Below are 14,035 nucleotides of genomic sequence, written 5' to 3'. Positions count from 1 at the left end.
TTGTATCAGACAGATCTAAGCCCCCAATCCAACAAATCACAGAAGCATGTGCTTAGCTTTAAATCAACGGGACTGCTGATATGTTAAAGTTAGCCTGGGTTTACCTAACCTGCTAAATCAAGGCCTCCGAAAATTGTTATCTTGTCAATATTCTTACCAGTGGGTGACTTGTGCATTAATGTCCATGGTGAAACTCCAGCACATAATTTTTGTAGTTCCAAACTACTTGAAGACCTGCTCAGTTCACTTTGCAAGACATCCTGTACTACAAAATCATCAGCATATTCACTTAAACTAGTGTCTCTGAACCAATGTCCCTTTCCTGAAATAAAAAATGCAACATAAATAGCACCAGGAAAATATTAACACTTTTTTCATGCTAATATTTATTTAGCCTGTGAGACTGTAGCTGCTGTATTATTTAATATTTTTAAAGAGAAGGTCAACTGTGCTATAATTAAAAATTTCACACAAAAATATACATTTTAAAGTGACATGCAGATAATTTGTTATACTTTTTATTTTACAGATTCTATACTTCAACAAGTAAGGATTTAGTAACTTTTCATTAATCATTTCAGATACTTCTAGTGGCTTCCATTAGAGCAACAGAATAGGCATTTTAGGCAGACCATCACATCAAAATTTACCACCAGCAGAAAAGTGTGATTACTGACCAGAGTCCAAATTCTCAGGTGACAGAGAGAGAGAGAGAAATCAAATATGTTGGTGTAATTTACAACTTAAAATAGGGGGCTGGATTATCCTAGGCTTTCTTACATTCCATTAGTTGCTCTTCTTGGCAGAGCAAAATAGCATACCAATATCAGCCAATTTATCATATTGAGCTAAAAATTATACCACAGGACCTAGCACATGCCTATATACAGGTAGAAATACATCTACAGATAAAGGTTATGATGCACTGCAACATATGTACTCAATATGTAAAGTTCAGTTGTGGAGGATTTTATTTCCAGATTGTTACCTGAAACTGAAGTACTCTTTGTAGAGTTGCAATCTGAGAAAGGTGAAGGAATTGAATCAAGTGTTACTTGCTTAGAATTTGCATGCAAAATAAAGAATCCCTCAAGTCCTTGATATTGTGTCAAAGTAGGTTTTTCTCTTAGGGCTACTTCCTGTAACAACTAGGATAAAAGACAAAATATTAAAGACAACTGAAGGCTTATATTGTCTACTTATACTAGATCATGCCAAGTCAATTTTGATACAATGTTCGTATCATAAAACCTGAAATCATTCTAATTAATATATAAGTATTTTTGTGAAAAGTTTACAGTTTTAGACATGGAATATTTCTAAAAGAATAAATCCTAAAAACCTATCTTGCTTAGTAGTCACCAAAGTAATCAGAGTATTACCTCCACTGATCTTCACACTTCTGTTAAGCCATTGAGGGTAGGACTACACAGGGATAAAAAACCAAAACAAAAAAAAAACACAGCTGGGGCAGGTCAGCTGACTTGGACTCATTCTCCAGGGCTGCAAAATCACTGTGAAGGTGTTTGGGCTTAGGCTGGAGCCTGAGCTCTGGGATCCTGGCAGTGGAGGGTCCCAGAGCTCAGGCTCTATCTCAAGCCTGAAAGTCTACATAGAGATTTTTAGCCCCGCAAAACCAAGCTAGCCACAACCATGCTGCGGGTCTTTTATCCCAGTGTAGGCATAATCTGTAGTCTGCAACCATGAAAAGAGAATCAAGATTACTTGCCTTGATGAACACACAAAGACTGCATTCATAAATGGAAGCAAGCAAACAAACCTGCCCCTCAGACCTATATTCAGTGAGAGATGTTTGTAGGTTCCATAGGAAGGCATGCCCAACCTGAGACAGCAAAGTTAAGGGGGAAGGAAGGATGAGCAGCAGGCCTGACAGAGCAGCCCTTCTGAGATTGTGACTAGCTGCCTGTTTTCTCTTGCTCCTTCTGAACTATCCCCACAGAAGACTGAAAGTGGGCGGCTGGGGGTGAAAGCACTTTTATCTTCCCTAGTTGAAAGGCTGAGCCAGTGACAGCTAGCCCCTCCGCCTGCCCCACTAAAATTACATTCATGATTACCACTATTTTTAATGGAGTTACTTTGTTACTACATATTAATGTGCAGTATTTCATGGTAACTACTGTATATAGTTAACTACCAGTACCACTCTACTGCATTGTGCCAAGATAAAATGTTGAAAAGGGAGACAGGGCAACTAAGTAATATTTATTATATTTGGAGAATAGGCACAAAACATTTTACCACTGAAGCCTCTGTAGTTACAGGTAAAATCAAACTCTTGCTTGTGTGGAAACTGTTAAATTCCAGTGAATCTTTACTGTTTTTCAATGATCTTGTCATGAGGGAAGGTTCACTGCTTCCTAATTTAGGAAGGTCAAAAGTCTTCTCGGGTAACATACAAGCACTGAGAGATCTTCTAGAAGTCTTTGTTTTAATGCTTTCTTTTTCAGTTACAGCACTTTCATGAGGACTGCCGAGAACTGTTTCTTCTGTGCTGGAATGGATGCAATCAGTATACATTCTTTCATGATTCACTGTAGATGTTCTTGCAGATGAAACTAAACAAAAAAAGGACAAACTGGATGACTACAGATAGTCTCAGGGAATTCAAAACAAAAATGTGCAGTCTGACAGAATTTTACTGTTAGATAGCCCTAAGATGTCAAATAAGCAATTCATAAGGAGAGCAATTGACTTCCATGTAAACTTACAGCTTGATTTTCAGAGATGCTGGGTAGCCAGAGCTCTCACTGAAATCTATGGGAACCACAGGTGCTCAGCTTCTCTAAAAATCAGACTCATAACAACTCATTATCCATGAATGTATTAAGTCATTTTGTATCTGACATCCCTTGAGGGGCAGCTATCTCCAAGAAAATGCTTTATGAAATTGTAATTTTTCCTTTTAAAAAAGCGTGAGATCTAATTGGAAACAGTTGAACAACTGCAATAGCAGCATTATATTTTTACTACAAAAAAGCGAGACAGCTACTTGGAAGTACATTTCTTTGAAAGCAATAGAAGCTATGGATACATACTCCCGGGACATGAATCTTTTGCATGCAGCACAAGAGTAATGATTAAGGTTTTTTTTTCTTTTTATCTTAAAACATAACTATTTGCCTTTCCTTTTCTGCCCCCAAGGCCACTCATAGCACACCTCACTGTCCAACTGTCAGTTTCTCTTTCACTATTTGGGCCTGAGCTTGAATCAAATGCAAAAAAAAGAGACTGGCTGATCACATACAAGGACTAGTTTTTGACAGCTCGCAAGGAGCAATTTAATGTAAAATCTTAACCTAACATACTAACAATTTAAACACTAATTATTAAAGAAAATGGCATAGTAAAATAACCCAGTTTTCTGATTCTGGAATAAGAAATAAATGTTTTTCTGACTACTGCTTAATAATGACTTCACAATACAAAGCTGCTAAATTTTCAGACATCTTTCACTATTCCATCCACAAAATTTTGCAGGTACATCTATTTAAGTATTCAAATACTGCCTTTGTGCAAGCAAAATCAGACAGACAGCTAACCAGGCACCCAGTCTGTAAACATAAAAGCCTATGTGTACATGAAAATTGATGCACACAATTTGTGAATATATCAATGTGGTCCATTAAAACTTTGAGTTAAGGGGCCATTCTGAGTGGTTGTATAAGCGTACAGTCCATTTAACTCACATTCTCTAAATAAACCTAGAGACTTTGGACCGAATCCCCACCTAGTGTAATTGAGTCATAGTTATGCATGTCATATACCCACATATTGCAAATATTATCTCTCCCTCATAATCAAGCTATAAACTTGTGGCATTACTGTATTCCATGCAGAAAAACCATGACCTAAAATGAATATTCAAAGTATCTTTAAAGAACAAATGTTTTTACTTTTAGCACAAAAAAACTATTGTGTTTAATCGGTTACAATTCTGTCTGCTACAAACACAGAAAGATCATCATATAAAATGCTGTACTGCCTACTAGAACAAAAGTTCTTTTCTCTCCGCCCAAGTAAGGAAAGTGATAGCAAAAAATAATCTTACCAAAATTTACCTTTAGAAATTTCTTTAATGGGAACTGTACTTCTATCATGAGGAACGAAAAGGTCTTTTTTGTCAGATGTAGAAGCAGAATTAAGAGATGTCTTGCTAGTTACACCAGCAGCTGGTTCTGGTAAAAAGTCTGATATTGTATCCTTCTGATTTTCAGGTACTGCATCACTTTGGATTTTAAAAAAAAAAAAAGAAAAAAAAATTCACACACAAAGGCTCCTAACAAACAATCACATCCAAACATTAGATAGTTTTCGGGAGGTCATGGAAGTTGCACAAGTGTCAATGGCAGTACTCTATACTGACTTTAATTTTTAGGACACAAAAGTGAAATAAAACAGTATTAAAAAAGATAAAAGGCCTTGATTACAGTGATTCCTAATTTTGCCTGGATATACTAAATACCCGAGGGTATTTCTTTAAGAACATAATGTAATCATAGAGCCAGCTTTCAATAATATAGCACCTTGGATTTCTTGGCACCCAAATCCTGATATGAAAGTACACAAAGGTCATTGTGCATGCAAGGAAAGATTGTCAATCATTTACAATGTGTGTTGCACATTTAAAGCGTGGGTTTTTTAAAGCACCTTGCAACCTCTTACTCATACAGGACCTTCACTAACAAGTCATCTATGTAAGGTGAGATGAAACCCTTCCATCAGTTAAGAAAAATGGAATAGTCAGGATCTTTGAAAAGACCCAGAGGGATGGGGATGGGGAAGTCAGTGTTATGTATTAAAGATACTAATCACCTAACACAAAGTGAATATATTTTTATGAGTAGAATGAAAAAATACACATCATGGGCATCTTTAAATCAATTAATGCCAACAAGGCCCCCAGATTCCACGGCTGTTTGAATAAGCTGCGTCTCCATTGAAACTTATGAAAAAATTCAGCCACTTCAGATCCAAGACAAGACTGTTCCCCTTCCTCTACCACAAGGATCTCTGCTTTTTCTGCGACCTTGCAACTGTCTTTGGGGCTGCATATCCATATATAATATCATGTGAACGGATCCACAATATAGGCTGTCTTTATGCTTGTTGCCTTCTAGATGGTCTGGGACTCATGGCATTGATTCATCCACTCCTAAGAGTGATTGGAGAACTGAAGCTGCAGTCTCAATGGAGAGCACTGCCTTTTAAAATTTGTTTTGCATAACAAATATTCATATTCAGGCTCTTATGGCCTGGACTGGGTTTTTATAGCGAAATATTTTCTTTAACTCAAAAAAATATACAACAAACACTTTAATAATGAGGTTCAAGGTATGGTACTGTACTGTTATGGTGAAATATTTGCTCAACTATGATATATCAGTCATAACATATCACTGGTTCAGTTCCTGGAAAGTAATGAAATCACAAACTACCCTATCATATTGTTCCATTTACCTTTGTTCATTACTCAGTTTAGTGGATCCAACTTCCATCACTACAGAGTTACATGATTCATTTAGATCCTCTTCACAAGACTAATTAAAAAAAATACAGACAGACACACAGAGAGAGAGACAAATTAGCTAAACAATTCAAAGAATACATCACCACAGTGAGTGAAAAACTGGACAGATTACTTTTGTGTGACCTCTGTACAGTTGGTGCCATCAAGGGAGAAATACTAGGAACATTTATTTACTTTGGAAAACTGATCTTTCTGTGGATGGACTGACAGCATTAACAATATACAAAACAAGTATTTTAACTATATTTCTGATGATCGACAGTATCCCATTTAAGTCTGAAGTCTAGCCAACTCAACTTTTCTGTTTGGATCTTACTAATTTGAAAATTTAATTGCTCAATTTTTTTAAAGGGTATAAGATAATTAAACTGAACCATGTGCAGTTTACAGCTAAGAAACATACACTTACATCACTGAGTACCTCAATTTTCAAAGCAGACTCAAGGTTCCCAGGAACTGTGTCAGACTCTTCTGCTCTAACGAGATCTGTCCAATACTTTTTCATATCTTCAACTGTGAAATACAATTAGAGCAGTGCATTCACTTTTTATTATGTTTATTTTTATGTATTAAGTTACTGGGTTGGGGTTTTTTTGGGGGTGGGTGGAGGCTGTTTTGTTATTTTAACCATCATATGTTTCCTTTGCTTCCTGACTACTTCAGGAAAGAACAATCTACATACATCTTCAGGAAAGAACAATCTACTTGCAGTTGTTCAGGAATTGTAAGGAACTAATAGAAGTCCAACAAACCTATTAAATCATCATCATCTCCTCCTCCTCCTTCTCCTCCACTCTGAGCATCATCGGGTTCATTCATCAATTCATGCTTAGGTCTGAATTCATCTGCTTGAATACCAGATATTTGATCAACTGGCATTCTTAAAATAAGAAGAAAAAGAGGAGTCAAGTCTTTAAAAGTTACAGTATTATTACTATCACTCTCATACTATTATAGTGAACACTGAAACTTCGTACAGACACTCAAGTTTGGGCCTCATCATGCAGATCTGCTTGTGAGAAAGGCTGAGCACCCTTGACTTCCATTGACTTCTGTAGGCATTGATGGTACTTAGTACCTCCCAGAAACAGGGGTTAACAGAATTATCAAGCACCCTCTATGGTTCAGATAATGTATTCTTACAGTAGTAAGCTCCTTACGAGTGAACTGAAACTCCTAATTTTTGTTACTAATACTATAAAGTTCTACAAGAGATTGTTATTTTTGTATTGATATTAAAGAAAACCTCTCTAAAATAATTCAAAAATAATGATTCATCAAAATATGGACATAATTACTAATTTATTTTACAGGAAAAACAACCAACACAATCACCTCATCTAAATTTTCCAATATTTGTTTAATATGTTCTCAAATATTCAGATAAAATTGCTTTAGATTGCTCATATTAACAAACGAAGCTATTTCTGGATTCTTTTATTAGCAGTGTGTGATTCGGTGACTACCTTCTATGCTTCTTAAGCCACAGTTTCTCCATATAGTTCAGGCTTTCTTCTCTGAATTCAATTTTAACAGGTTTTCTCAAAATTGTGAGATGGGTCTGTACCTCACAAACTCCCATGGATTCTATAAGTATAAAGAAAACTGTAACATATATCATTCAAATATGTTAACAATATGCTTTCCTTTTATTAAACTATAAAATTCATTTTAATTAATAGTCTATGCTTGATTTAGATGTCTGCTTATGACATTTAAAAGGTTAATCTCATATTATTCATATTCTGTTGAGAGAGTTATCTGAAATTTGTGGCCCATATGAAAAGTGAGTTTACAATCTAATTTGGATTGATTGGATTTGACTGGGGGGGAGGGGGCAAGCACACACACTCTCTCTCTCTCAGGGCTAAATCATCATACCCTGTGCGAAAACAAGCTTTAAACTGAAGATTTATTCAGGGTGGGTAGCTGACATCAGCTGACTTCTTCTTCTGCTCCTCAATTGGTAGCAAATAAATTGGAAGTTAAAAGGATATATGTAAAGATTCCACTGACAAGCGGTAAAGGAGAACTGTACAGTTAAGTTTTTCTCATGCCTAATAAAAGACAAGGAACTGGCTGTTTAAAACAATGACATAGCCTTCAAGGTATGTGCATTATCTGTACTATGTAAGCTGGCTAATTAATTCTGATGGTCACGTACTTGGAGGTATAAGACCTCAAAAACAGATTTACATGGGATAACCGAGTGTCCAGATTGATATGTAAGACCTCAAACCTGCACACAATTATGTCTTACCTTTATGCATTGAAAGCAACTGGGCTGCTCATATGCATAAAGTTAAGCCCATGCACATTTGCAGGATCAAAGCCCATGGATTTCCAAATAAAAACCCCAAATCACCAAAAAAGGTATTACTAATAAGTGCAAGATTATTCTAAATGTATTAAGTAGCATAGTATACTTCAGAAAGAGAAAGCATAGCAAACTGTTATCTGTATACTAGTGGAGACACAGAATATCCTGCATAAATCCAAGTAAACACGATTTTGTTTCATGGTTCATGATTAACTGATCACATCTCTTCACAGGGAAGGATTCAACCTAATACTCAGAGACTGATGCAGATACTCAGCTATCAGAGAAAAAGAAAATGCACCAAGATGTAACGTACATAATCCTGAGGCATGTGCATTGCTCACCTCAGTAAACAGGCTGTAATTATTAGGCTTTGAATTTACTAGTATAGAGGTCTCAGGTGAAAGCAAGAGAGACAAGATTGGAGAGGTATATGACAGAAGTTCTTTGAACTCTTAGCAAGTACCTTTGAGATGAATATCTGAAAAATCTGTGGCAGCTAAATCTTATTAAATTAGTTTTACAGATTTCACTGAAGAACAGCGGTTAAATGACTTGCCCAGGGTCACAGAATCAGAAATAGAACTCTAGTCCTCTGCACCATCAGTAGACAACACTGTCTGTATACTAGTCCACTATTCTAAATAATAATGAGAATACTTAACTTTAAGGAAAATATATTCACTATTTCTAGAGAATATTATCTCCACCAACAGTGTCTTAGAAACAATTCCAAATACTCAAGTCCCTGTTTGCAAAGTACATAAAAAGGCTAGAATATTCCAGTAACATAATGTGGCCTGCTTGAGCAAACTGAAGTTATAGAAACAGATTAACCAGCATTCAGAGTGCTTCAATATACAAACAAAGGCACTAATATTCATTTGGTGTATCTTACATAGTGTATACTTGAGGAACCATATAACCATCACAATAACAGTATGAAAAAAACAAACAGTAACATTTGAAAAATATTCCAGAAAGTACAGACTTGCTAGCAGTATGTAAATGAGCATGCTTGTTCTGTTCAGTGCTCCATTCTGGTCTTTATTTGGTTCTAGGAAGCCCAGCATCAGTTTCCCTTCACGCCAGAGCCCCTCAGTAAGTCCACCAAGTCCTTTGTCACATACCAATGCTCCTTCTTAAGGACTAGTTTATCAATGTACAATTTGCTCAAATACAGTCTCTTTCATCCAAGACTCTCACAAGGTACAGCTCCTCCTTTCCTTTCCTCCTCCTATTTCAGCTTCAAATAAAGTCTGTTTCTGAGGTCTTTCACTTAGCACGGCCCCTCCTTTGTGAGACTTGTCTAACACAGCTACTTCTTATTCTCTCTCCTGTCACAGTGCTCTGGATTACTCAGGCTTCTTTTCTTAAACCTGTGCTCCCTGGATTCTGGGTCATGCCTCCAAAAGGCTTCTCCAATTACTTCCCTCAGCAACCCTTTCACAGCACCTCAGCCTCAGCTCAAACAGTCCCTCCATTCCTTTTGTCCACTCTTCCCAGTCTTATAAAGCCGAGGTTAATCAGCCAGAGTTTCAGTCAATTGGGCATCAAGGAATCAGTCACACTTCCACCCTCTGACACACATTTTATCAATCTATTTGATGTATTGTTAAATCAGTGCAATGGGTGGATAGGAAATGATTTACCATCTAAGAAAGAGACGTACAGTTTGTGTCATGAACTATGTCACCTTCCAGTAGCATGGTAATCAGCTGGAGACTTAGAAATGGTCATTTTAATAAAAAATTATAAATTCATACATTACAAGTTGATACTGTAAAGGCTGATATATGCTCATCAGTACATAAGCTTTGAGAATATACACTATTGACCAAAATGGGTTCAGTTTTCTTTTTAAAAATGTATTGAGCAGAAACAAATTCATACCTTGTTGAGCCTCATCATCCTTTTTGTGTTCATGATTTCCATTTCTCCATTGAGTTAAAGCTTCTTGAAAGGACTCTGCAGATTCTTCCTCATCAAAAGTACCATACAGTAATAAACCACCATTCTGATTCTCAAAAACTGCCCCTGCTGGTACTGTGGAAACTTCCTGAATCAATTTTTTAAAAAGTGATCAATCAAATATGTCCTAATGGCAACAGTCTTCCCCACCACACATACAAATACCTGATGACAAAGGATTAATGGTTTCGCATCTTAACTACTGAAGGGATTCAGTTCTTGGATGTGGTACCCTTTCTTATGCACTACCTTTGGTTTAAACTGTGATCAAGATAATTCAAGGCTATTTTCGGAAACCGGTCCTTTTGGCCAGATTGAATTGAGATGCCACATCAACAGAGCTCTAAGCCAGACTGCTAAACAAATGCATAAAGTCATGCAGATTTATAGCCACAGAGTTTAAGGCCAGAAGGTACCACCAGATTATCCAGTCTGATTTAGTGTATATCACAGGCCACACGCACACTAAATTCAACTAGGAATGAATGCAATTTCTAAATGAAGTTATCACTACTATTAAGACCATTCATATATAGTGATAAGTATAAAATAGTTTATTACTAAAAGAAAATAGTTAATTCTAATGCTATAGATGTCATCTGCCAAAAGGCTAATAGAATCAGGGCTTGTTTAATTACAAGCAAAGCAGTAGCAATCTGAGGTCCCGCATCTCATGCGGGCCACATGCACAAACATGGATCAGAGGGGTGGACCAAATGGATAGCCTGATCTGACTAGGCAATTTGTGGCACCAGAAATCACAGAGCCAATATATTTTAAGGAATTATGAGCGTAAAAATTGAATTTTCTGTTGTTTTACAGGAATACACAGCTCACAGAAATTCCTCAGCCTACCTCAGCATTGCCTGTTGACGTTAGCAGAGATGAAGACATGTCTGACATGAGCTGATTCTTGCTATTTGCTTTCTTCTGCTCATGATTCTTTTTGGATTCATCAGGACTGAAGTCTTTCATGAACTGATGGGTAGTTTCTAATTTTCCAACTGATACATCGGTTTTTGCCTACAAACAATATAGACCACCAGATTAATTCAAAATAAACACACACACTTTCCACTAAACAATGCTCAAATTACAGAGGCAGAAGCATAAAAGAAACAGAGCAGACTACAGAATGATGTTGGACCGAACATATCCTATCATCAACAATGTGAATGAAACCAAATATTCAGATCAGACACGAATGTAAGAGACTCCCAGATTATTTAATGAATATGGGAGATAATCTATGCAGCGCATGTCATATGTTAAAGAACTTTATAATCAATGTGCTATAAAATTAGTAACTAATGAAGGTCAATCAGATATTGGTTAGATTTTATCTTCTTTAGAACTGCAGCTGGAGAGACCCTTAAGAGGTGAAACTGATTTAAGTAGCTCAAAGAAATACCAATCAACGTATCAAATCTACTGTGTGAGAGACCAAGCGTATGAACTAGTTTAAAGATCTAGACAAGTTAACCTAGGACAAAGGCTGGAAGTAGTTCTTGGATTACAACAATAATTTTAATCACATTGTTGTTTGCATTGTTGTTGTAGCTGTATTGGTCCCAGAATATTAGAGAGATCAGGTGGGTAAGATATTTTTTATTGAATCAACTTCTGTTGATGAAAGACTCAAGCTTTTTCCAACAGAAGCTGGTCCAATAAAGGATATTACCTCACCCACCTGGTCTCTTTAATTTCATTGCCACTTTCCTTTATTCCTCTGCAACTTACATTAGTATAAAGCAAACTGCTCCATAAATTTCATCTTATGAGGCCCATACTTGAATAATTACCTAAATGAGAGAAGGTAAAACTAAAGAGAATAGAAAAAAGAATGCAAATCTCCTCTCTCCATTTGTCCTGTGGAAATATTTTGTTTCAGAGCCACATTTGAGATCTAGATAATACAGTGAACCTAGAGTGCTAAGTAAAAATATGTATGTTGCCACAAAGGTCCCTGTGTTTCCCTCCTGTGTAAAAATATGCATAGAAGAAAAAGCTAATAAGAATACTCCTTGGGTCTCAGGACGAGCAAGAACGTACACGGGAAGTGTGGCCAGAAAAAGCTGAAGAGCCCAAAGATCCATCATAAACCTAGGCCCAATCACTTCGGCTCTGTGACTACATCTACTCCAGGGCTCTCCCTCTAGCCCCATCTACCTATGACAATACACTTGATCTAGTATCCTTGCTGTCACTGGCTTGCACCTCGCATACCATATTCTATGACCTTCCAATGAGTATGCAAGAAGAGTTAATGTTGCTTCAAGCTACATTCGCTGTTTGCCATTTTGACTGCATATATTCTATTCAGATTTTTATCCCATAACTCTCATGATATAGTGGAGGGTACATTTTTTCCAGGGGAAATATACTACTTTGTTGTCTCCCCTAGCTCTGATTCCCCACAACTGCTGGCAACATGGACAAAAGATTGCTACACTCGGAGACCAGAAGCACATATTTAGAGAGAAGACCTTCTCTACATAACTGCATTTCCTCTTGGCATTTTCCTTCTTTCCTTAAGGCATTTTATGCTCATTTGCTTCCCTCCAGAGGTGAAGTATAAGGCCAAAGAAAATGAGTTTCATGCTCTCTAGTCACTTTATATTTGACCACAGCATTCAGGTGAAACTCAGCAAGACTAATATTCCCTGCTCAAGAGATAGTAGTATGTGGAAGCAAGTGAAGCAACTCACTGCATTGTTTGTGGATCTAAATGGTACGATAACACATTTATATATGTCTATCGCCGATATTTGTAAAACTGCCACCTAGAGTTCTATCTATACATTTTACACAGCATTACTCTCGATTTGGCATTTTGCTCATTTGTTTCAGAACAGTTTTGAAATTCTATTTAACTGATTTCAAAGAGAATACTCGGATAAATGTACTGGATTGCTTCCTATATTATAGTTCCTAGCAAGTGAATTTAGATGCTCTCTGAGTTTCTTCTGTCTTGCTAACTAAACAAGATAAGATGATGGTGAAACATTCCAATTGGGGGTAGGATTTTGAAAAAAAACTTAAGTGATTTCAGAGTACAAGTCCCATCAACTTTCAGTGGAACTTGTGCTTTCACAAATCTCATCCATGATCCTTTCTAAACTTGGTATGATATGTAACTGGCTGTTTCCACACCAATTTGTTGAATTTTGAATTAATAAGAATTGTATCTTAAATGCATAAAATGATCTGGTAAATAATGAAAAAGGGTCTTATTCTATAGGCTGAGATTGTGACAGTAAAACCTGTGAATCTACTGCAAACTGTCAGACTAAGAAGTTAAAAAAAACCCACCTCCAATCATCTATTGTGTTCTTTAAAAAGAAATGCTAGTTCTTTCCCCTTTCCCTCCCCACAATTTCTACAATTACCTGCCATCCAGTATGATGGCTCAATTAATCTAAAAATGAATCTAATTTTGCTTTCCAAGCATCAAGCTTCTATAATTTACAAAAAGGTTAAAAAAAAATCATGAAAACAGAACAATTAATAATGAGCTTTTTTATTATGATACTTGTTTTTATACAAACTTCATGGCAGACACGCAGGTGGTATAAATTAATTACTTCAGTGGTGCTCTGACAATTCACAACAGCTGAGGATCTGTCCCTTCCTTTCAAAGGAAAATTTTGACACTGCCACCAATTTTTAAAATCAGGGTTCAAGTATTATTCAGAATGTGTCTATATGAATATTTCCTTCCCACCCCCTCACAAAGACCATTTCACTAAATGTATTTTTAGAACATGAAGATCAATAGCACTTAAGTATTTAGAATGATGGCAGGCTGTCAATCTTTTGGACTAACAGAAACTCAATTATTTTGGCACAAATGTCATAAAGTTATTTTAATGTGAAAGCATTCCAGATAACATAATGTCATAAAGATGATAGCAGCAGATCCAACCTACTTCCATTCCTCAAATGTAATGTATCTTGATTGCCAAGGACTTTCCTGAAGGACTGTAAAAGCAGCAACAAAGGCCACAGATGGATTTTCTCCTTTATCACATTAAAAATTTAAAAAAAAAACTTATTCCTGCCATTTCATACATGCTGAGCAGTTGAGACTGGATGTACAGCTACTTACTTGTTTTCTGAAGCCCTAGAGGCACACTAAATAGATGCTCTAGCACATATCAATACATTCAGTGTTAGGCTTTGTAGGTCAGCTAACA

At 36.5% G+C, this 14,035-nt stretch overlaps 1 protein-coding gene across 8 annotated transcripts in view; it reads right to left on the bottom strand.

Moving 5' to 3' along the window:
- Positions 1 to 14,035, bottom strand: part of ZBBX (zinc finger B-box domain containing) — a 44,783-nt gene that overhangs the window by 8,281 nt on the left and 22,467 nt on the right. For all 8 annotated transcript variants that reach the window (XM_039489974.1, XM_039489978.1, XM_039489976.1 and 5 more), the window contains 10 exons: positions 10,695 to 10,862; positions 9,762 to 9,927; positions 7,015 to 7,135; positions 6,301 to 6,428; positions 5,958 to 6,061; positions 5,479 to 5,558; positions 4,080 to 4,246; positions 2,260 to 2,576; positions 989 to 1,148; positions 158 to 322 (listed from right to left, as the gene is read on the bottom strand). In XM_039489974.1, the coding sequence (XP_039345908.1) occupies positions 158 to 322; positions 989 to 1,148; positions 2,260 to 2,576; positions 4,080 to 4,246; positions 5,479 to 5,558; positions 5,958 to 6,061; positions 6,301 to 6,428; positions 7,015 to 7,135; positions 9,762 to 9,927; positions 10,695 to 10,862 (1,576 nt within the window). The remainder of the gene's footprint in view (positions 1 to 157; positions 323 to 988; positions 1,149 to 2,259; positions 2,577 to 4,079; positions 4,247 to 5,478; positions 5,559 to 5,957; positions 6,062 to 6,300; positions 6,429 to 7,014; positions 7,136 to 9,761; positions 9,928 to 10,694; positions 10,863 to 14,035) is intronic.

Source organism: Mauremys reevesii, linkage group 9, assembly GCF_016161935.1.
Source record: "Mauremys reevesii isolate NIE-2019 linkage group 9, ASM1616193v1, whole genome shotgun sequence".
In the NCBI taxonomy this organism is placed as follows: Eukaryota; Metazoa; Chordata; order Testudines; family Geoemydidae; genus Mauremys; species Mauremys reevesii.
This window is presented reverse-complemented; position numbering and strand designations above follow the sequence as displayed.